General features: G+C 36.7%; 1 protein-coding gene across 4 annotated transcripts in view; it reads left to right on the top strand.

The window, feature by feature from the left end:
• TMEM196 (transmembrane protein 196) overlaps positions 1-24064 on the top strand; it is a 48348-nt gene extending 24284 nt beyond the window's left edge. For 2 of the 4 annotated variants that reach the window (XM_066238874.1, XM_066238873.1), the window contains exons 2-5: positions 11937-11993; positions 16605-16859; positions 18020-18093; positions 21301-24064. In XM_066238874.1, coding sequence (XP_066094971.1) covers positions 11937-11993; positions 16605-16859; positions 18020-18093; positions 21301-21307 — 393 coding nt within the window. In that variant the 3' untranslated portion in view covers positions 21308-24064. The remainder of the gene's footprint in view (positions 1-11936; positions 11994-16604; positions 16860-18019; positions 18094-21300) is intronic. The other 2 variants (XM_066238876.1, XM_066238875.1) reach the window with 1 other exon arrangement.
• The last annotated feature ends 897 nt before the right edge of the window (positions 24065-24961 follow it).

Below are 24961 nucleotides of genomic sequence, written 5' to 3'. Positions count from 1 at the left end.
ATGGAGTTATTTTTAAGGACGCTACTCTACCTTCCAGAGTATGAAGGAACATATAATGATAGTAAACACCTTCCAAGACAGGCTATGGCCATGATGGCGAACCTTTTTATAAAAACCACCCACTTTTGCAGTGCTGGTCGACCTGGTCCCTCCCGCGCCCACTAGTGGGCAGTCCAGCTTTCATGGTGGGCCGATCGCTGCGGCCGTTTGGTTGCTCTGCTACTACCCACCATGAAAGCTGGAACGCCCACTAGTGGGCAGGAGGGAACCAGGTTGACCAGCACTGCAAAAGTAGGCGGTTTTTATAAAAAGGATCACCATCATGGGGCTTTGGCTTATAATCAGAAAATGAATCCTATAGAATCTCTTTCTGACAGGTTTGGTCTTCCAAGTATAGTACCTGATAGGAAAAAACAAAAACAAAAATACCACAAAGTAACAAAGCAATTTTAAAGATGTTATTCTGGTATTTTAATATCCTGAAGCATTTTGTGGTATCTTTTTATGTTTGTTTGTTTTTTCATTACTTGATCTTGACTGAACAAAAAATATCTGGATTTCAGCCAGGATCAAATTTCTGAATAGAATTGGAACAATGTGTACATCAAGGTTAAAGGGGGATTAGATGGGAAGATTGAACTATCAGGAAGAACATTTTACTGCCAAACAGACCAGCTGACAGTAGGTAATAGCATTCTGGGGAGAGCGCTGAGACTCTGCCCAACTTCTGGTTCCCCAAAGTAGAAAGGCTATTGTGTATCTATTCTGAAGCCAAGCCTGGTGTTCTAAGAGAAAATGAACCAACAGCTGGGAAGTATATACATTGGTTACTTTCCCAAGTCATACTCTGTCTTAAATAATTAAGAACCCAAGCTCACATAATATTATAAAGCAATTATACCTCAATAAAATTTTTTAATTAAAAAAGTTTAAAAGATCACAACTCTTTCTAGTTTGGGGAGTGATGTCTCACCTTTAAAAAGAATGTGGCAATTATTACTTGGTGCCAAGGTGACATCTTTTTCAGTGATTTTTGTGTAGAAAGGTCTAATGCTGACATATAAAGAGCATCAGAGCTTTGAGAAGGAAATTGTGAAACCCACAAGGCTATGATTGTGATACTCAAAAGGTCAATACCATGCAAATTACTTTAAAATGCTGCCATTGAGAAGTGAATTGTCTTAATCTGACCAACCATGAATATTTCAGAAAAACACAAAAGAAATTCTTTGGATTTTGTTCAGTAAAAAGACTAATTGCACCCAGTTATGTGTCTTGAAATTGGCTAAATTTGATAATTTGATTAATTTCTGACCCTCCCCATGCATACTGTAAATTCATTCATTCATTCACTTTGAAATTTCGTTATGTCATCTAGAAACTTTATTTCAACAGTACAACTTTATCTGAGGAGCTATGGCAAAGTTGAATATAAAAATAGATCTCTCACCATAACAGTACCAATAATGACAAATGAAATAACACATTCAATTCCATTTTTGTATAATATGAAGTTCAAAACTATTTCTTTGCTCCATAATTTCTTCATTGACTTGTTCATGGTGGGGCAAAATTTCCTTTTATAATCCACTTTTTTTCTAGAGGGTTGAGAGACTCAAAATGCTTTGAACAATAAAAGCTTTATTTCAGCTACTATTGTGGATGTGTAGAACTACAAAATCTTTTCTAACTAAAGATGGCATATACTGTTCATTGAAGAAGAAGCTACAGCTCCTTTAATATGTAATGGTTTATGATTTGTTATATTTAACTGAGAAAAAAGTATAAGCAGCATCAATCTCCCTTCTCCATAATCGCTCTATTTTCAGAAGGACTGAACTCAATTCTTGTAAACTACTCTGTGGCACTTTTGGATTTGTGCCTGAAAGCTCTGATTATAGCAGGTTCCAAATTTAATTCAATTAAATACACACACACACACACACACACTCCAGCCTATCTAAAGGCAGACAAAAGTGCTGCCTTACATGTTAATTGAAGGAACACCAAGCTCCTTGACTTCAGAATATGACCTGCCATCCTTCTTTCCAAATATTTATTTGGAAACCATATAGATTAGGGAATGTTTTATTAGTTGTTTGTTTGTTTTTTATTACCCATGAGGAGCAGGGAACTTGAGTTATTCACCAACCTATACATTTTCAGAATGTGTACAGGAAGATAGCAGCCCACATTTTGGAGTCAAAGAGTTCTGCTAGTGTTTCTTCAATCTCAACATCAAGGCCAACATCTTTCTTGCCTGTGCACAAGGCTGTGAGTCATTCACTTATAAGGACAAATCTTTATGGACACTTTTTTTCCTAATACCTCAAAAATAGTTTTGCCTTAAACAAACAGAACACTACTCATGGAACTTTTGAGTAGTAATGCCTAAACATGGCTCAACATAAATGAGCAAAAGTATTCAATGAAAATTTAGCCCCCTCCTTCCAACTTCCAGCATTTCTCCAACGCAGGTAATCACAGCTATTTCTTTCTTATATGTTTTCCCAGAATTACTTATACATGTAAGAGCAAATATGTATATAAATTAATATATTTTCTTTGCATTTTTACACAAAAAGTCGTTTGTTACATGCACAATTCAACAGCTTACTTTTTTTATTTAACTCTGTAGGTTAAAGAACTTTCCACCACATTGTATAGAAAACTTTTTCACATTAAAATTTTGTTGCTGTTGTTGATTGATTTTAGCGAGAGAGGAAGTGGGAGAGAGAGAAATAGAGGAACACCAATCTGTTCTTGTATGTGCCCTGACGGGACTGAACCGGCAAACTTTGGGATGAGGCTCCAACCAATGGAGCCATCTGGCCAGGGCAACTTTCTCACATTTTTAATAGATGCAGAGAAGTCTATTAAATTTAATCAATTGTTTATTGACTGCTATTAACAATGCTAAAATAAATAATTTGACACATAGATCATTTTGCAGACATGCAGCTATATCTTTCGGATAAATTCTCAAATCCAAGATTGCTAAGACAAAGGTGATATTTAGTTTTACTAGTTATTGCTAAATTCCTCTCAGTAGAGGTATCAATTTATGTGTCTACAAGCAATGTATGACAATCAAGTTCCCCATATCTTTGACAAGATTATCAAACTTTAGGATTAGTACCAATCTGATAGGTTAAAAAATGTATTTGAGTTCGTTTAAAATTATATTTTTCTCATTACAGATGAAGTTAAGCAGATTTATAAACAGATATAAGTATATTTCTAAATGTTAAGCTAAAACTTAGTTCATACTGATATCTACAGCTCTAGTCCATTACCATATAGGTCATTCAAGCTTGACTCCCTTGCTTATCTATAAACTCTCACTACCACAGTAAGAAACCAGCTTCCACCATCCACTAGCCATTTAATGTACTTGTTCAATTTCAGTATACCTGTGTAGTAGTATCAGAATTATTAGCCAGTCACCCTGTGGTTAACAACTTTATCAAACAGAGTGTTTATGTATGTGCTCTTTTGCCTTTAGTTTTACAGACTCTATTCACCTCCTCAGTGAAACCACTTCATACATTTGTTAAACAGTTAGATTGTTTCATCACATTCTGCCTTCGATCCTGATATTCCCCAGACACCTTAAATAATTTTAAAATTTGCATACATTAGGATTTATTATTTGTGCTGTAAAGTTTTATGGGTTTTGACAAAAGTATTATATTCCACAAATGCAGTATGATGTAGAGTAGTTTCACTGCCTTAAAAATATCCCCTATTCATCTATTCACTTTCTTCTGCCTTTCCCCAAATGCTGGAAACTGCCGATCTTTTTCACTGTCTCTATTGTTCACTTTTTTTCAGAATGTCATATAATTGGAGGCATACAGTACACAGCCTTTAAAGACTGGTGTTTATTTCATTTAGCAATATATGACTATTTCATATATGCAATATATGTAAATTTCATCTACGTCTTTGAGTATCTTGGGAACTCATTTCTTTTTATCACTGAATAGTATTTTATTTTGTGAACATACTACAGTTTATCCGTTCACCTATTGAAAGATATCTTGGTTGCTTTCAGTATTGATCAATGATAGATAACACTAGTATAAGATATCAAATTAGTTGAGTATTCAATACCTAAAAGTACAATTGTTGGATCATATGGGAAGTCTATGTCTGTCTTTGTAAGAAACTGCCACACTGCCTTTCAAAGCAACTGTACCATTTTCCATTCCTACAAGCAAGGGTTGAAAATTCATATCGCTTAGACCACTAGTGATTGATACCACTGGGTATTTTTGGGAGGGATGGGGGGATTCTAGCCATTTAATAGATGTGTAGTGCTACTTCATTGTTGTTTAAACTCATAATTTTAAATAACAAATGGTGTTGAATATCTTCTTATACTTTTATTTGCCATCTGTAGACCCTCTTTAGTCTATTCAGATCTTTTGCCCATATTTTATATAATTCAACTATATTTTATTATTGTCGATCTTGTTTTATTTCAACCTATTTCAATATTATTTACAATGAGGATTATTTATATTAATGATTTTTCATACCTATTTTTTCCATTCCCAGTATAAAATTAGATTCTTCTAGATAATAGTGTGTTGTGCCCAATTGTAGGACTAGTTAACGAAAATTTAAAGAAAATTTTGAAAAAAAGTAGAGGCTTGGGGAAAAAAATCTGTTAGCCATGATGAAAGAAAGGCACTGGGTAAAATAAAAGATAATGAACTAATGTTCTCTCTCTCTAAGATCCATTAGAGACCAAACAGTTCTGACACTTTGACCTTTGGTATAAACAAGGACTTTATGTTTCTCCCCTGAAGAGTACTTTATTTAGCTTAACGTTTGTTCCTGTCTCCCTGAGAGTAATTAAGAGGAACATCAGGGCTTCCGTGGTGAGCTATAAATGGGCAAGTCTGCTGATAAAACGCTGGCAAACACCGTGCGTGCAATTCTGGACGTTAGGAACACGGTGAAGATTTTTAATTACTGGAGAGAGTTAAAAAACACTGGTGCCTGAGTTCCAACCAAGAGATGCTGGTTTTTAAATGGTCAGGATATCAGGAATTTTATGAGCTAATACACAGGCCAAGAATCATTGTCATTGGACAGGCTTTCTAACTTGATAAACTCTCCCCGTTTTACACAGATATTGTGGAATCGCTAGAGACATGGGTTCCTCAAATGGAAGGAAGGCATGACAGAGAGAATGAATGGCCTTGTGAGTCCAGCCAGGGTTTCACATAAGAAAATATCAGCACAGTATCAGCAGACATAGGCTTGCTCTGCACACTAGCGTTTTGTATGCTAAGCAGTAGAAGAACTCTTTAAGGGAGTCCAGCTGTCATTCTTTAACCAGTGAGTGAAGTAGATAAAAGTATTCAAGAACTAGTGGTAGCAAAGCAAGTCGCCCAAACTTTTAATCCAGACCCACGGAAAATGCACTATTGAAACAGAGATCGATCTCTTCCATATCAATCTGTCAACATTTGATGTTTGTGTGTGTGTGTGTGTGTTTTCCTGGTAATTTTTCTACACATTTGAAAGAAACTAATTTTGATGAAATTGTACAGATCTTTAAAGGTTATCAAAATATTAAGTTCGATTTGTGATTCAACTTATTATCTTAAGAAGAAAAAGTACGCACCTCTTTACTAATGAGTGTATCTCTGTAATAGCAAATCTCAGTGAAAATTATTTCATCTGAGGTTGGTAAATGTTATGTGGGAAAAACAGTCCCATAAGCTGTCTTAAAACAAGCTTGGCCCACTGTCTGTCATCATCCATCTGCCCAGCACTTGATTGTTCTCCTGACCAGCTGAGAGAATGGCCGCTTTTACCTGCTTCCATTATAACCATGGTTCCAAAATTTTCCATTACACAGTTTAAACTAAAAAATTCTACAATAGCCTATTTTACTCTTAGTTCTTTTTCAAAATAAAGTTTTTTGGGCAAAATACATATTAATAAAGAAATCATAGCCCTGGCCAGGTAGCTTAGTTTGTTAGAGCAGCACCCTGATTCACTAAGGTTGTGGGTTTGATCCCCAGTCAGGGCACATACAGGAATCAATCAATAAGTGCATAAATAAGTGGAACGACAAGTTGATGTTTCTTTCTCTCCCCCACCCCTCTCTCTCTAATCAATACAAATTTAAAAAACAGAATTCATTAACTAACTTGTAGGTCCCTGCTGAGAGAGAAAAAGAGAGAGAAAACCAGTGAGAAAGGGAAAAACAAAGAGGAAGAGAGAGAAGGAGAAAACTGGGAGCCTGACCCTTTCTCTGTTGCTTCCTCTTAAGAAAATTGAATGCATTCACATTTAGTCTGATTGCTTATGTTATTGAAATGATACCAATTTACTTTTTTTTTTTTTTTTTTGTATTTTTCAGAAATTGGAAATGGGGAGGCAGTCAGACAGACTCCCGCATGCGCCTGACCGGGATCCACCCGGCATACCCACCAGGGGGCGATGCTCTGCCCATCTGGGGCACCGCTCTGTTGCAACCAGAGCCATTCTAGAGCCTGAGGCAGAGGCCACAGAGCCATCCTCAGCACCCAGGCCAACTTTGCTCCAATGGAGCCTTGGCTGCGGGAGGGGAAGAGAGAGACAGAGAGGAAGGAGAGGGGGAGGGGTGGAGAAGCAGATGGGTGCTTCTCCTGTGTGCCCTGGCCGGGAATCGAACCTGGGACTCCTGCACGCCAGGCCAACGCTCTACCACTGGGCCAACTGGCCAGGGCCCCAATTTACTTTATAACTTCATTTATATACTTTCAGTTTTTAACTTTCTTGACATTGTTGGTTCTATCTTTATTGTAATTGTTATGTTTTTATTTTCATTTTTTTGGTCTTCTATATTTTATTGCCCAAATTTAAAGTTCTTCTTTTCTATTAACATCTAGAAAGAGTTGAGTTCTCTTTCATTCCACTAGTGATACAGAATCTTAGAACAGTTTACTTACACCTTCTTTACCCCAATCTCCGATCTCTCACGCCAGAATCACCTGGGGTATTCATTCTAAGCAGATAGTAACTTTTCCAATCACTATCTTTCAATTTAAAACATTTATTGTGTTATTTTGTGCTTTTGTTCTACCTTCCTTTCTTATCTCATGTCTCCCCCATTGTCTTTCTGAAGAACAGCATCTAGTAGTAATAATTCCTTTAGAGAAAAAATGTTTCAGAGCCTATATTAGTTTCTCACTGCTGCTGGAACAAATTGTCACAACCTTTGTGGCTCAAAACAACAGCAATTTATTCTCCCAAGTTCTGGAGGCCACAAGTTTAGAATAAGTCTTCAGGGCCGCAGCCTTCTGGAGGATCCGGGGGAAGCCCATTGCCTTGTCCTCCCCTTTTTACAAAGGCCTCCAATACCTGTTGCCTCGTGGCTTTCTTCTCCATCTTCAAAGCGATCAGTCAAGTTTTTTCTCATTATCTCTTTGGTGTCTTCGTGTAGCTTTCTGTTTCCTTTGACCTTCTTGTCTTCCTCTTAAAGGACGCTTGTGATTACATGTAAGGACAGCCTGGATAATTCACATTAATTTATGCATCTGGAGATTATTAATTTAATTGCATCTATAAAGCTTTTTATTGCCACATAAGGTAACACTCGTGGATTCTGGGGACTGATATATGTATATCTTTGGAGAGCCGTAACTCAACCTACCACAGTGCTTTTGCCCAAATAAGCATGTTCTTTCTTATAATCTCTTGTGTAAGATTTGGGCGGCTGATGTGTAGTTCAAAGTCCAAAATTCTTTCTTTTCAGAACCTCAGAGTATTTTATCTTAGTATCTTCTGTAAGCTGTTAGTGTGAAATGTGAAGTTATTCTAATAAGGATTTGAATTTACTGTTATAATGACTATCTTTGGTACACGGTAGTTTATCGAATCCAATGATGGTGACCTTAACGTTATTCAGTGTCAGTGCTCACCTCCCTGTAGGGAGCTGTCCTCCCACTCTCTTGCCTCTCCTTTAGTGTAGACTGCTGTGGCTCATTACTCCCATTTATAAGGCTCATGGTACGGGGCAGGTGGCAGTGGAGATGACAGTTCTTTGTTGCTTTAGTACAGTCTCGGTTTAAGAAGGCCCTGTGATCAGGCCTTAGGTGGCAGGACTTTCTCAGTATTCTCTACCCTGTTCCCTGAGAGAGCCAAACTTGGTCTTGTCTCTGTGGTTGGTTTTGTGTGCACGGTGCCCCCGCCCCGTGGTTGATGACTCTCCTTTAGAATAGGCAGAGGATGTTAGTCCCAACATGAATTTTGCCTCTTCTCCTATATAAAGAATTTTCCTTCTACTTTCTCTCCATTTTTAGGAGCAATCTATATTTGCAAAGGCTTTGGGAATTTCAAGTTTTGCTACTCCTCTGCCAAGGGCTTAAAGCATTTGATTTTTAAGAACGAAGGCCTATGGAAGGAGCAGGGCTTTGCCTTGGTACCCCACACTCACCCTGAACACATGTGCGCACACGCGCACGCGCGCGCACACACACACACGACAACTAGCATCTCCTCCCTCCCATCTCTGCAACGGGGGACAGTTTCTGTATCCAGGCTTTTGGGGGGAACATTGTATTTCTCTTTGAATTGCAGTTATTCCTTTGCCTTGGAATCTTAACTCTCCAATGCACTCTAGAAAAGCTGCCAGTCTGTGCTCTATCTTGTTTTTCTTATTGTTATCATGGAATGAACATCTTTGGACTCTCTACATCCTAAGCAAAAACAGAAGGCTCCATGGACCTTTTGTTTACAGGATCCACTCAAAATATTGGATGCCATCTCCATTTCATCCTACAACGAGTTCACAACCTTAGTTATCTATAGCGTCTAATCCAAATTGCAATCAGATGAATTCCACTTGGAGAACTAATTAGTTTTATTACTTAGTTACACTTAATGTCCTAGCTTTAAATTGTTTAATTTACATAATTTCATTGAGAAAGACAAATAACTCTCCCTGGATTTAAACAGCCATCTTCTCAGCAATAAAATTATATTTTCTCTTGGAAAAGTGTATATCTAATTCAAGATATATATGTGTGTATAGATGTGTCAATTTTACTTCTTTTAACTAAATTATTTTTTACCTGTTTTATAATTTCTATAATGTGGAAAGTGTTTGGCACCCTGGTTGAAGCTATGTTGAGCCACCAAAAAAAAGTATCTTGAAATATTATTACAAATTCCCTATATAATAAGGTATACTTAATTTTAGACTACAATACAATTGACTAATCTCATAATTATTTTTAATATAACAAGAATTAACAATGGCAAAGGCGAGCAATTGTAAGTTGTCAGGTGTCCATTGAACACCTGGAGTTGGATTTCCTAGTATAATACACGACACTAATACTGAAAAACCCTTTGTAAAAGCATTTCTATTAGATTATTAGAATTAATTAACTTCAAGACTTAATAAAACCTTATATTACTTTGTGATTTGTGACCTTGATGTATGACCTTGATCAAGCATCTAACCCTGTCTGGACCTCTGCTTCCCCATGTGTACACTGTGAAGGCTAAATTAAGTCATCTTTTCTGACCCTCTCCAGTGCTATGAATTGCAAGCCAATGAAATAAAATATCATTTGCTGCTTTTTTTGTACTTGTTTTAACTTTTCAATAAACTGTGATGGCTAAACTTCAGCCAAGATTCCTTAAAGCCTCCTTAGAAATTCCATGATTTTATATACTTCTGAATACATGGGACTGTTTTCTCTCTGATTACAAGTTTCCTCTAAGGAATGTGGATTTTGAGTGTCCTAATGAAAGTAACTATTGGGAAGTACTTACACTCCAGGCCAGATTGAGCGTGAAAAAATATTGTTTGATGCCCCTCCTACTCTGCCTTCCCCCTGCTGGGCCCTGAGCTGCCTTTTCTTAGGGGTCAATAGAAAGAAGCTATTTTATTTCCACCTCAATGTTCCAACCACGTGGTTGAGTGGAGAACTCAGCGTACCCTCCTGAGGTCCCCTTGGGCTTTGCTGTGAATAAATAATATTCGTAGATTTCAAAAGTGATCCAAAGAACTGCTTTCAAATTATTTCAAGAATGAGTTCCAGGTGAATGGATTTTCTGGGTGAATAATGGGTTAGTCAGGGAAGCAAGGGGAAGGGCAGGCTGAGGCTTGGATCTGAAGCTTGGAAGCACGGAAAGCACAAAATTGGTCCAAACTGGAGCGGCTTTGGCCCAGCCCAGAAAGATGTGAGACGGGGTCAGTCAGAAAGAGTCCCTGTGAGGGCAAGACCATCTAGAGCAGGGGCAGTCAACCTTTTTATAACTACCGCCCTCTTTTGTATCTCTGTTAGTAGTAAAATTTTCTAACCGCCCACCGGTTCCACAGTCATGGTGATTTATAAAGTAGGGAAGTAACTTTACTTTATAAAGTTTATAAAGCAGAGTTACAGCAAGTTAAAGCATATAATAATAATTACTTACCAAGTCCATTATGTCGGGTTTTCGCTAAGTTTGGCAGAATAAACCTTTATAAAACAACTTACTATAGTTAAATCTATATTTTTATTTATACTTTGGTTGCTCCACTACCACCCACCATGGAATGCCCACTAATGGGCAGTAGGGACCAGGTTAACTACCACTGATGAGGACACAGAGTGGGGTGAAAAGTGTTCACTCAGAAATAGCTTTCAAGGCTTCTGAAAATTGTGCAAGTACACAAGCCTTCTCAAGTTCTGCACTCTATCTTCTCACGGCTGTGTGGTACAAAATGATTCTGTTAAATCTGTGCATATATGTTAACCCTTTGTCTGTCATATGTTTTCAGAACATAATCCCAATTTTTTTGCCTTTGTGAGTTACAATATTTTTGACTATCAAAATTACAATTTTCTGTATTAATATTTATAAGTATTTTCCTTTTGTTTGATGGCTATGTCTAGAAGATCCTTACCATGCCTCTAAATTCTATAAATATTTAGCTTTAAGCATCTCTTTCTACATTTGTATTTTATGCATATAAATATTCAAACCGTTTCATAGACATTTTGATATATAATGGTAGTGTAGGTTAACAAATTGTTTTAATTTTGTTTGTTGAATAAATCATCCTGATGTTTCCTCCATTAACTTGAAAGATCATCTAATATTATATACCAAATTCTTATATATCCTTGTGTTCCCTGATCTGTCTGGTTGCATTGTTGCTTGCTTTATAAGCATTTCATTCCCTTACTCAGAAAATTTCCTTGCAAAGGGAAACTTTTCTTACCCATTATTTTTTATTAATTTTTTTTTGTATTTTTCTGAAGTGAGAAGCCTTGGCTGTGGGAGGGGAAGAGAGAGACAGAGAGGAAGGAGAGGGGGAAGAGTGGAGAAGCAGATGGGTGCTTCTCCTGTGTGCCCTGGCCGGGAATCGAACCTGGGACTTCCACATGCTGGGCTGACACTCTACTGCTGAGCCAACCGGCTAGGGCCATTACCCAGTTTTCTTTTTTTAACCAAATTTTGTTGTTGTTCCTCTATAGGAAAAGCTCTCCCTATTTGCTGCCTTATCTTTTCATTTGTGCTAGATTCCCTGCCTAGAGTATAGCCCATTGGGTTCTAACTGCTTAGTATGAATGATTATATTACACCACTGTTCTCCCTGAAGAAGTAGGAAAGGACAAGAAGATAGTGAATGGAAACCAAAGGAGCAAAACTAAATTCACTTACTTCATAATTTTCCTAGGTGGTCAAACTGACTCAAGTTTTGCTTAGATGCTATAATTACCTGTTATCAACCTTGCAAAGTAAACTTCATTAGCGTTTGCACTTTTATTCCTTCTGTTCTGGAATGGAGTATTTTCCTTTCCAGCTTTGGATGGGAGTATGAACCTTCCCAGCTTCCCTGGAGCAAATGTCATGCATGAACTACAAGCTAAAAACTAGGCAGTCTCTTATCTTTGGATGTGAAATAATCGTTGTTCGTTTTTTTTTTTCAGTTTCTTCTTTGCGGCATATGTGGAATATTTTGCGCCAAAAAAAAATCTGGACTCATCGTAAGTTTCTGCCTTGTTTGTGTTGTGCATTGAAGTGTTTGAAATATTAGAACTCAAAAATGCAAATACTGACTAGCCAACTTTCATATGTTGAATGTTATTCTTTGAGGATAAACAGAAGACTGACTAATAAATCCTGGCTTTTTTATTTTCAAAAAAACCCATCAAGACTATTAGAGATTATGACCAAAGAGAGAGAGAGAGGGAGAAAGAGAGAGAGAAACAAAGGAAGGAGGGAAGAAAGAAACAAAGGAGGGAAGGAAGGATGAAAAGAAGGAAGGAAAAGGAAGGAAGGAAGGAAGGAAGGAAGGGAGGGAGGGAGGGAGGGAGGGAGGGAGGGAGGGAAAGAGAGAAAGAAAATTCTTTAAATACATGAATATGCAACCCTTAATGACTTCTGTGAATGATAGTCTCCACTTTTCCAATTTATAGACTCCCAACATTCACATTAATCCTTCAATAAGCTGAAAAAGACATAACTTGAGTTCATGGGAAATTTAACTATTTAAATATGGAAGCAGACCTAAAGATTGCTGGCTGTGTTTGACTGTGAAGTTAATTTAACAAAGCAGTGAAACAGCTGTGTTGTTATAGTTACAGTTAATTCCCAAAGATTTTTTATTTAATTTGACTTTATTACTGTGAATGCAGACGTAAGTGTTTTCAGATGTTTTCTGGTACTATCATGGGTTCGCGGATGTGGAACAAGCTCCCGGTTAACTCTGATGTTGGCTGGAGGACAACTTCTGCACGCGCAAGTGTGGATTCCCCACCGCCTCCCATGTCATTTTATGAGAGTTTGGAAAGAAGGAAAAAGCATGGTTTATTTTATGGAGTACAATAGGAAATATCACAGACCTTTAAAGACTGGCAAAATGAATACTGCACGTGGACCCTAGTAAGAGATCTTTGAGCCTAACAAGAGTTTCCAAGGGAAGACCAAGAATGGGGAGTAGTGCAGGTATTTTGTGTAACTCTTTTTCTAATCACACCTTTCTCTGTGTGAATATCTATTGTGACAAAACAAATGAAGGCCCCATTGCTTTAGACATATGAGATGTGATGTTTAAAAATTGCACAGAGGAAGCCCTGGCCAGTTCGCCCAGTGGTAGAACATCAGCCCACCTCAGGCCTAAAAAAATGGCTCCAGATGCACCCGAGCAACGTCCCAGATGGGCAGAGCATCACCCCCTTGTGGGCTTGCTGGTGGATCCTGGATGAGGCACATGTGGGAGTCTGTCTCTGCCTCTCCTCTCACAGAATAAAAACCAGAAAACAAAAAGCTTGCACAGAGGGAAATCTTTGCATAAATATTTGTTTTTCTTAGAGGCTTATAATTTGCGTCTATGATTCTCCCATCACTCTTTAGACATGGTCTTCATTCTTTCTACACCTTTTTTTTTACCAAGACTCTTTATGGCTATGTAGTAGCAATTTTTTTTGGAACTTGAATGAAAAGAAAGAGTTGGGGAGGAAGGAAGGGAAAGTGTTTAATCTGTTAGGGTTTCTCTAAGAACCTGCCAATAGATTGGGTGGCTTATAAACAACAGACATTTATTTCTCATGATTCTGGAGGCTGGAAGTTCAAGGTCAGGGTGCCAGCAGCGTTGGGTTCTGGTAAGGCCATCTTCCAGGTCACAGGATCTCCTGGCTGTTTCCTCTCATTGCAAAAGAGGGAAGAGAGCTCTCCAGATTCTTTGATAGGGACACTGATCCCATTCATGAAGGCTCCACGCTCATGACCTAATTATTTCCCAAAGGACTACCTCCCAATGCCATCATATTGGGGATTAGGCTTCAATATATAAATTTTGGAAGGACAAAAATATTTATTCCACAGAAGAAAGGAAGGGAAAGGAAGAGAAGGGAAGTGATTTTTTTTAAAGGCATAGTGTCTCTTTTCTATCTTTATATAAATACTTCTCTTATAAGTTAGAAAAAATATCTTAACATCTAAACTTTTTAGAAAGTATCACCTCCATCATCCTCCTGTACTACCTCAAGTTTTCATAAATTATATTAACCTATCAAGGATTGTCTTTCTTTCAAAAGTCATATAAAAATTTCTCCACTCCAAATATCTCTGAAGTTTAGATACTCCAGCCTGGTGTGATTTGAAAATAGTAGATGATTATAAACTTAGGAATAGATTTTACATTTTAATTCCTATGTGAGAATGTCTGCCCATGTTAATGAAGTGTCATGCCTTTGAAGAATGACTGAGAAAAACCTCAGAAGAAATATATACTTTCCTCTAATAGTCACTTAAATTTGTCATTTTTCTTAATTATAGTAATCACTTAAAAGCTAAAATATATCTTTCCATATTTTCTGAGAATGTCTAAACATTGAAATACATATTTCAAGAAACTACATTCCACCTGACTATACTTTAAAATGGAATATAACTGGTGAAGTCTACTTAAAATTGGAAGCTACGGGTTCCCATTTGAAATGATTCAATTATTTGGTAATTGATACTCAGTTTTATATTTAATTACTGTAAAGAAGATATTACTCATCTATCCTGGATCTTCAGCCTTGATAATAAATACTGTGAGATAGACCATATGGAATGCTGAATTAAGCAGGAGAATAAAAGGAACTACTTGTAGTTCTTTCTGCCCATTATGCCATTTTATTGTGCTGTTTCAAACATCCATGGCCTTACCCTTGGCTCAGATGACATATTTTCAAGGAAGTCTTTTCTGAAACCACGGGTTGGGCTGAATTCCCCTGCTCCCTCTTCTGAGGACAGCCCATTCAGCCCTCTTTCTTAGTAATGTGACATGCCATGTTGGAATGTCGGGCCTTCTCCAAGACTGCACTGTACTCAAGGGGAATGACTATGAGCTATTCTTTTCTGTAACACCAACTAAGACCTCACTCAGAACCCAACAAATGCTAGGTGTTCAATCAGGGCTTGCTAAATTCAACTCTCAACAGCAAAAAATCACCTGATAATGTAGAATTCAATGCTAAAGTAAGTTATATAGCTGTTCACCCTGAGGAATTATGCCGAAGGAGGAGACCAGTAAAGTCCAGGAAAAATTTCTGAGAAAGTTAGGACCAGGTTTGGGCTTTACACCCAAGAATCTAAGGAAATAGCAAAATTATTTTTAGGGAGTAAAAAATATTGTTAAGCCAAGAATATATAAGCTATATTAATGGACAAGAGAGGTAACAAGAACAGAAATTCTATTCCAGAGAATGATTGAAATAAGATTAGATAATCAAATTACTATAGTATCATACTATAAAGCAAGGGTCTGGAACCTATGGCTCGCGAGCCAGATGTGGCTTTTTTGATGGTTGCATCTGGCTCACAGACAAATCTTTAATAAAAAAAAAAAACTTTAAAAATATAAAACATTATCATGTATTACAATCCATTTCCTACGGCTCATGTTCATGGTTGTGGGTGGCTGGAGCCAATCACAGCTGTCCTCTTGGACAACACCAAATTTTTATTGGATAATGAATAATGTACAAGGGTCATTGTACGGCTGTCACAGAATTACATTTTAAAATATGTGGTGTTCATGGCTCTCTCAGCCAAAAAGGTTCCCGACCTCTGCTATAAAGTATCATAAAATCCCTAGATACTCATACAAATTAAAATTATTAGAGCTATTAAATTATTCAGTAAAATTTATTAAATAGTCACAGAACATGTACTACACAGAAAGCATTATACTTGTTTTTGTGAGAAATTCTGTGATATTTATGTAGAATAAAACACTTTAGCTCTATTACTAGAGACACAGATCAAGCCAACAGTTGGATCAAAAGTAAAGCCAGGTACTGAGTTTCTCCAAAGCAAGTGATCCGATGGTATTTTTGGAATAATTATTGGAATATTTATTGTGTATGCTTCACTATGGTGTCACATAGTAACAAAAGATTTGCAAGATAAAGGGTCAGTTCCTAGGGAGTCCCTAAACCTTCTGTTGTGGAAGTAGATACACACACAATGAAGTTTTGGTAAATTAAATAGTCAACTAAACTTCCTAAAATCATAAAGCGAGAGAAGTAGAAAGATTTGAGAGTCTTGTGGAACTAATGGCAATTCAGTGAGGGGATATTTAGATATTTGAGGGGGGGGGAATTAACATAGTGAAACTAGGTTTGGAGTAAAAACATATGGGTTCAGTCCCTGAATTTGATTGTTACCCGCTCACCATTTATTTCTCAAAATGTGTATCCCTGCCTCACTCAGATGATTGCTGAATGGGTTAATTGCGATATCTGTTCATGTTCCTAGCATAGTAGCACACAATAGATATTAAATAAGTATTACTTAAATCTGAATCTGCCTAGAAGACGAGTTTTGCTTACTTCAAGGTTTTCATGATATGCGTCCCTGTCCTTTCTAGAGAGTCAGCTATGAGCTCCTGAATCACTGTGGCCTATAACCTCGCCATTGAGTCGGATTCCACAGAACCCTGGTGAAAGCATAGTCCCCATCTCCAGGGAGCCCCACAGGCACCCCCTCTTTATTGTCGCTCAACCACCTTTGACGGGCAGCAGAACACGCACCGTGTTGAGTCAGCTTTGCCCTCTCCACTGCTCCATTTCTTTCTTTCCTTTTTTTTTCCTCTTTCTTATCAGATGATCCTCTTTTCCGCCTGCTGCATCTGTGGACTCATCGGGGGCATCCTAAATTTTCAGTTCCTCCGGGCAGTGACAAAAAAGACCTCTTCCCTCTATCCCCTGCATCTGGCCTCCATGTCCCTGGCGTGCATCGGCATCGGCGGCTGCACGCTCTCTTCCTGGCTCACTTGCCGACTAGCCAGCTACGAACAGAGGAGAATGTTCTCCGAGAGGGAGCATTCGCTGCATCACTCTCATGAGATGGCTGAGAAAGTGAGTCTTGTCCTCTGTCCTCTCGCTGCCCTTATGTGAGGAAGACCGCAGTCAAGTCTAGGTGACTCCACTGGGAGCTTCAGATGAGGATGTGAGAAATTAGAGTTCATGGAATTTTGGTCCTATAAGGACTAAGGATAGGAATTTATTATTTTTTTCTTTGCAATTGTGGGTACACCTATTTTCAACGCAATTTTGTAGCCTCTCTATACAAAAACACAGTTCCTAAAACAGGATTTCGTAAAATATGAAATGCCTGATAAATATGGATATTTACGTATTGTGCAGAGGAAAAAGACTAAATACACTCTCAACTCAACAACGCCAATTTTAGAAATCAAATGAATTCGGCTTTCTAGCCTACCCCTTGTGCTTGTAAAATGGATGCATTTGATTATGTAAATTAGATTTTCAAGCACAAAAGGGCCTTTTAATAAGGCAACAAAAAGCCTTGCCTATCAGTGCAGAAACTACAATTCAAATAAAACTTCATTTAATTCTCATCTACACTTCATGCATATTTGGGTAGCTTTGCCTGTATTTTAAACAATGTTCCTTGCAAAATTGTTTCATGAAACCCATTCAAACAGGAAGTTACATTTACCAGAGAAAAGGACAAATGATATATTGAGCTGTCTGTTTTTACTATATTTGCACTTATTTTAAAATTTAGTTCCTGCTACTGGATCTATTAAGAAAAAGATAAAACATCTGTGACATAAACTCATCAAAATAATGGCTACATCATATTTTACTTGATATGATGGAACTAAAACTATACAACCACAGAAGAAAGAATATAGCAAGTTACTGTTGCATATTTCTATAAATGGTATTTTGAAGAAAAAAATATTTATTCTGTAGTTTTATGTGTTCCGATTTTGTATATAACCTATGCATTCAAACATGGGAGTAAATGCTCTTAAATTGTTCCAAGAAAGCAATTCTGAACAGATTTATGTGTGTCCTTCAAAAAAGAGTTAATAGTGCAAATAGTAAGGCTGTTAATGTAAAGAAATGTGTATTGTTCACAACAGATTATCATTATATATTTAGATAGTGGCTGTTTTATGCTCTATTTTTTTATACTAGTGTGTGATTTCCTTTTCTGTGTATGTGTTTGTGCAATATTTATTGTATAATTGTTATATTTATATTAGAGATTGAGGGCTATTGAAATAACCGACTTGCCCAGCTGCCCGGTGGTGCCCCCGACACCAGAGTTACCTACAAGGTACGCTGATTTCTAGGGAGTTGCCATGTTGTGATGTCACTGCAGGAAGTACCTCCTCTTGTAGGAAGCCATGGTGTCAGCAGATCAGTCTGGACTGATGCTGGGTGTGGTTCCTCAAAGTATCGCTTTTTTAAAGAGCTATTTTGAGAACCGGACATAAACCTACATGGTGGAGTTTCACAGCTTGAAAGCTGGTTGAGTATTTAGAATATTCAGCCTGCCTATAAGCATCCAAACACATTTCTGCTTGGATGACTCATGACTCCTTTATTCTCTGCTGCATCATGATTCTGACTCAGTATCATCATTCTCAGACCAGAGTTTTGTTTTTATTTATAGATGTATCTGATTAAGACAAACGGTATCTCCCTCATGTCACAATTGCATGAGCAGATAAGTCTGACACTAATACAGTGAAAATTCTGTATGAAAACTTTCTTCTTGTAAAGTATCTGATGTGATATATTTCAAATTTATCTCCCATATTTTGGATTGCTGAAAATAGTCAACATTCTTGGTTTGATGAAACAACAGAATCGGAAATACAGAAAGTCACATAGATACTATGGCCCAATTGCAGAAAGTAAATCCATTTGCAAATATTTTCATTTGGTCAGGCCCAGATTTAGAATATAATCTCGTTACATTGGACATGCCTACTTGCAAATGAAGTCAAGATACTCATCCGTTTAGAAACTGACTTTCACTGTTATTTTCTATCAGTGATTTTACTGTACCTCTATTAGGGTGAATTTAGTTAAGGAAAAAAAAACATTTTTCTGTAAGATTTTTAAAAACTGAAGTTTTTAATCCTGCAGTTAAAGATTATACATTAGATTAGTTTTTTTAAATGGTTTTTAAATTACATTTTTAAGGCAAAGTCCTTTTAGAAGAAGGAAAAAAAACCTAAGAGACTTCTTATAAATTTATTAGGATATTGTATTTTTGTTTTCATAGGAGAAACAGGAAAAGATGTATTTGTGAATTTGTGAAGGATCATTTTGTTTTGGAGGGATTATTTCTACTTATCTTGCCACCAACACTGAGCTCTTAAATGAAGCCACAAATCAGTTTTCTTATCTATTAATGTAGCCCCAGCCCAATGATCTCAGTGTATTTTTAGACCTGCTCCCACCTCACATATCCTGAGCAGAGCCAGCCCCTCAGCTGAAGCATCATGGGACCACAAAGGGTGCCTGCTGGCTCTACAGTGTCTTCTCCACTTCCAGTCAGAGCCATTATCCTAAAGGGGTTTGAGTTTTCAGGCTTTTTTTTTTCCTGGTAATTTCATAGCACCTTACTCAGGGGAGATATACCAAATACCCAGGGACAAGATAACCAGCCCCTATTGTCTAGAAGGGGCCAGGATGCTTTGCATAGGAAGACAGGTCTTCCTATGAAAGGAACATCTTTAAAGCCTGTTGTCCCCTTTCCCAGAATTTTCTTGGAAGAATCTCTACACCATCTTCTATAGGACAGAAATGTTTTCACCCTGGCTGGGTAGCTCAGTAGGTTAGAGCATCATCCTGATATGCCCAGGTTGTGGGTTCAACCTCTGGTCAGGGCATATACAACAATCAACCATCAATAAATGGAACAACAAATTGATGTTTCTCTCTCTCTCTCTCTCTCAAATCAATCAGTAAAAATATATAAATGATATTTTTAAAAAGACAGCAAAGTTTTCAAAAGTAAAGTTCAAACACCAGGCCAATTTCTACCTTCAAGTTCTTCATTGTACCTTCTAAGCAACTTTCAAAAACCACCCAATACAGGAAAAGCGAGTGTTTTCACTCTATGTTCCCTTCCTTCCTGAATTTTCAAAAAGAAATGACTAAAAACCAAGGTATAGATAACTTTCATTTTCAAATAAATATTTGGAAGAAGTCCTAAAATTGATAAAAAGCAAACATTTTACTTTGAAATTATTAATTCATCCAAACAGAGCGTAGATATAAATGGATAGGCATGAGAGATAATTGAGAAAGTAATTTCTATTTGAATTATTCTTTACCGCTCTGTTGCAAATAGGCTTGTTCAAGTGAGAAAAGAGGTTTTCATCTATTTTTAGAAAGTTTTGCCTAAATATTATTCATAATATGGTGCACTAACCATGAGGCACGTGAATGGGCCTCACACCTCCTTACTACCTTTCATTATGTAGAAAAGAATTTAATGTTTAATAAAACACTAATTCAGAACTTTCAAATTTTCCTTAAATTGACAAATTTTTTTATCATTGCAAATGGAACTCTTTATGTTAGATCAGTGGTCCCCAACCTTTTTTGGGCCACGGACCGGTTTAATGTCAGAAAATATTTTCATGGACCGGCCTTTAGGGTAGGATGGATAAATGCATCACGTGACTGAGACAAGTGTCAAGAGTGAGTCTTAGACGGATGTAACAGAGGGAATCTGGTCATTTTTTAAAAATAAAACATCGTTCAGACTTAAATATAAATAAAACAAAAATAATGTAAGTTATTTATTCTTTCTCTGCGGACCGGTTACCAAATGGCCCACGGACCGGTACTGGTCCGCAGCCCGGGGGTTGGGGACCACTGTGTTAGATCATCCTTTGTATTTAAATTTTCATTGCATTCCCATGTCTTTTTCCTTATTAGCTTAGTAAGTATTCCCTTAAAAAAACATGTTAAGAGCCATACATTATTGTTTTTTACTGTATTAGTGACAGTGTCATGAAAAATAATCTTTCCACTGTGATTTATCAGTGGGTCATAGTCACAAATAAGCTATGATTCCCTTGTGGGCCTTTTTCAGTGCTTAGCAAAAAAGCCACACACATTTCTATAGAATTAAGGTAACCCTATAGTTAACTTTGTTGTCACGCTCAGCAGGGAGCCTATGCATTGAGAAACTTGGGCATATAACCACCTACTTTTTTTCTAGGTGAGGTCTTTCCAAAACAGAGTTGAGGAAAGAAAGGGGAAATTTGGGACTAGGGAGAGATTGAGCTGATTTGGGGGTCAGAGACTTTGTTCTCATAGAATGTCACTTCAGCATTTTCAAGTGCCCTAAGATGCCGTGAAATTTCATTTTCTCTAATGCAACACCAGTATCAGTCACTGCCCTTCCCCAACACTCAACAAGTTTTTCAATGGCTTGAAATTTCTGTTTTGCAAATCTATTAACCGAATCAATGTCTTACTCTGAAAGAAATTTTAATTCATGTTATTTTCCTAACAGGAAATGACAGACAACATGAGCAACGGAGGACCACAGCTGATATTTAATGGAAGAGTATGATCAATGTTTTAAAGAACTGAACATTTGTTTTTTAGGATTTTCATGAGGCAAAGAAATACCAAAGGACTAGGAAATAAAACAAAAACAGTTCTTGCATTTACTGTTCTTTCTCCTGAGCATCCACTAACATTATTCTTTTTTAATTTTGCCTCACTTAATGTCTTCAGCTTTTTGAACTGGGTGAAAAGCTTTCCAGAAATGTTCTAGTACAGTCATTTCAACACTTTCCAGATGGTTCTAAAAAAGAAAGACTTTGTTTCAGGAAAACAAAAAAGAGGAATAGATAAAACAGAAAAAGGCATAGTCTATACAAACGCTATTTGACTGGCTTTATCATGCTGCACTTCATAAAAGTATCCAAAAGTGCAAATACCAAGAAGTAATAACTTATTGATGTCTTTGTTTTGAAAGACGATGGCTTCAAGAACGCCACAATTCAAAACCTCAGCAATGCCTTGTTGTACAAACATTGTAATTATTTTCAACTTGTGCAGGAACTATATTTCATAATTTCTTTGTAAATGACAAAAAACTTGAAGCATAAAAAAAGATTTTTTTAGAGAGAGTATACTAATCTGTATGATATTTTTGCATTTTTGCACAAGAGCGAAAAGTTGTAAATGAATATCATTTCAAACAAACATGCACTGTCATACTGTGCAGATCAGTCTGCATGTTCATCAGTGAGTCTAAGAATAAAACAAAGTATGCATGTGTATGTGCACATGTGTATATATATATGTACTGTAAATATTAAAAATATATACAGCATACATTTATAGCATTCATGAATGTAAATAGGTAGTAGAAAAATTGCGATGCTGTGGGGGTATTATCAAGATTCCATTCCCACAGAGATGGAAAAACGATTGTTCAAGACCTTTCAATGCCCACAAAATCACATATTTTAATTTCTACTAAATGTGTTCATTTTTCTTCTTTTTATTATGTCTACTGTATGTAAATATTATGGCTGAGATTTATAGAGTTGAGTGATCTGAACAGTGTAGGATAAAGATGAATTACTTATCTTGCTATTTTACTATTATTATAGTATTTATGTAATAACAATAATTAATGTTGATCTATAGGCTTAACTTTAAATCACATACTTCCATTTTGATAAATATAGACATAATGACTTATGATTTTTCATGATATTTATATTTTAAATGTTTTAAAGCCCAATTGTATAAAAGGACAGATGAAATATGCCCGAATGATGAAGTTGCAATTAGCTTTGCCATAATTTAATTTAGTATTTTGTTAGCTTTACAATTCACATGGAATAATACAGACAAATAGCTTTTAAGAATGCATATATCCAAAGAACCTGAAAGAGTACTCTGTAGAAGGAAATAAAAATACAGGCTTACATTTACATAGCAAAATTTATTTATTCCATGATGGAATGGTGAAATAACAAACTACAACAATATGTATAGGCAAAAAAAATCTTTGAAAATAGTTATGAGAACATAACCTCTGGCAGCAGATAAAGAATTCTGAGATTTTAAAATATATAACTTTCACTATATTGCATACTTTTATTTTTCCCCAAATCTAATAAATTTTCAACTCATTTTTTTATGAGTTACTTACTGAACCATAAGCAAATGAATGCTTTTAATATCCAGTATGAGAACATGCTATAAGTTAGAAGTAAAATATGAGTTTTAATTGTGCTAAGAAAATAATAATTCTAGTTAATGAAAATCTGAAGGTCTTTTAGTTTCAGAGCAACATGATCATCATCTACCATCTTTAAATCAGCTCATAAGAATTTCTGGCTGTATCCAGTCAAAAGAAATAACCGATCTATGTTTGTGTGGTGTCGTTTTTGAAGTTTCCCAACTCATTTGGATAACTTTGTTACCCAGTAGATGCAGAAGTTGCCATAATAATAACCTCAGATAGTGAATCAACATCAGTAGTGTTCACTGGATGACACAAGCAGGCATGGTCATTGTTTCTGAAGATCTCAACTAATATAATGCAGATATCTTGTGTGTATGTGATTCTACTGAATTTATTGAAGGATGTAGTTTTGTACTGAAAGAATAACCCATGACGACTTCTAGTTGGCATTTCTTTGTAGACATGTTTGCACAATACAGAGTTATAATACATTGGCAAGATGTTTTAATGCCTTTGAAATACTTTATGAAATCACACATAAAGGACAAAAGTAGGCATATCACTGCTTTGATGTCAAGTTAAGAAGAAATTCAATCTCCACAATTTTCCAGTCTACAGTGTATTTAACCAACTATAGCTATATCTTTAAATGTAAATTATTTTAACCTAATATTTTCAGGGCTCAGTTATTTAGAATGATATGTTTGCGGGGGGGTGTAGTAATTCTTTTTGAGATAGCTAAGGGAAATTAGGAAGACATTGTTACAGTACTTGAAAATTTAATTTTCACAATACCTTGAACTATGGCCTAGAATATTTGTAACTGACTACATTACAGTGTATGAGCCTACCCTGGGGACAAAGTAACATGATACTAAAATATGTGAAACGAGTGCGATGGTGTGCTGTAGACTAGCTATAAAAGGTGCCATTAGTATAAGCATAATAAAGGTGGACTCCTCTTGGAATTTTTTAAACATATATATGTGTGTATGTGTACACACCTACACACAAATATATACAGTTATTTAAAAGTGGAACATGGTATGATGACTCTATTGATATGTCTATGTAATAAAATGGTGTGTTTTCAAACTGCACATAGTGTGGGCTTTCTTTTCATTGTAATACAAAACGTAGTTTCTTCAAATAGTAAGGGGAATACACGTTCTTTTCTGAGATTGGCATGGAACAGGAGACAAAGATGGTCCCAGCTAGAGTATATGAAATAAGTAAAGGTATCATTTGAGGTAGGACAGATTCGAGTGCACTCAAATACAGAGAGGGAAGTTGAAGAGACAGGACACAATGAGCATAATTAGAAATTGAGGTCCTTGGGGAGGCAGAAGGAAATAAGATCAGATCACAAAAGACAGAATTAACTATAGAGAGGGCTGAGATCACAAGGAGATCTCACAAGTGAAACCATAATGCAGATGGTCCCTGACAGTCAATGTTTGGACTGCGGAATTTTCAGCTTTCTGATGGCTCGAAAACTATACACACTCAGTAGAAACTGTACTTTGAATCTGCTCTTCTCCTGGGCTATGACATGCAGTACGACACTGTTGTGATGCTGGGCAGCAACGTGAGCCTCACCTCTACGTCAACACACCATCATGAGGGTAAACAACCGATACTCCACAGGGTACCATGTTGCCAGCATTTTTCAGATCTTGTGCTTTGTGTTTTCTCATCCTGTCATGTCTACAAAATGCCCACATAAGTCTCCTATTTCTGGTGAAAAGAACAGGAAGGCAATTACAGTTGCTCCTTGACTTACGTCCTGATAATGTAACTACTCTCCTTGATTTATGGTGGGATTATACCCTGTTGATGTAAGTATCCTAAGTATGTTTAAGGTAGGCTAGGCTAAGAGCTCTGATATTCAGTAGGCTAGGTGTATTACATGCACTGTTGACATATTTTCAACTTACAATGGGTTTATCATGATATAACTCCA

The sequence above is a fragment of the Saccopteryx bilineata genome, chromosome 7 (assembly GCF_036850765.1).
Source record: "Saccopteryx bilineata isolate mSacBil1 chromosome 7, mSacBil1_pri_phased_curated, whole genome shotgun sequence".
NCBI classification, from domain to species: domain Eukaryota; kingdom Metazoa; phylum Chordata; class Mammalia; order Chiroptera; family Emballonuridae; genus Saccopteryx; species Saccopteryx bilineata.
Note: the sequence above shows the minus strand (reverse complement) of the source record. Positions and strands in the feature narration are given on the sequence as shown.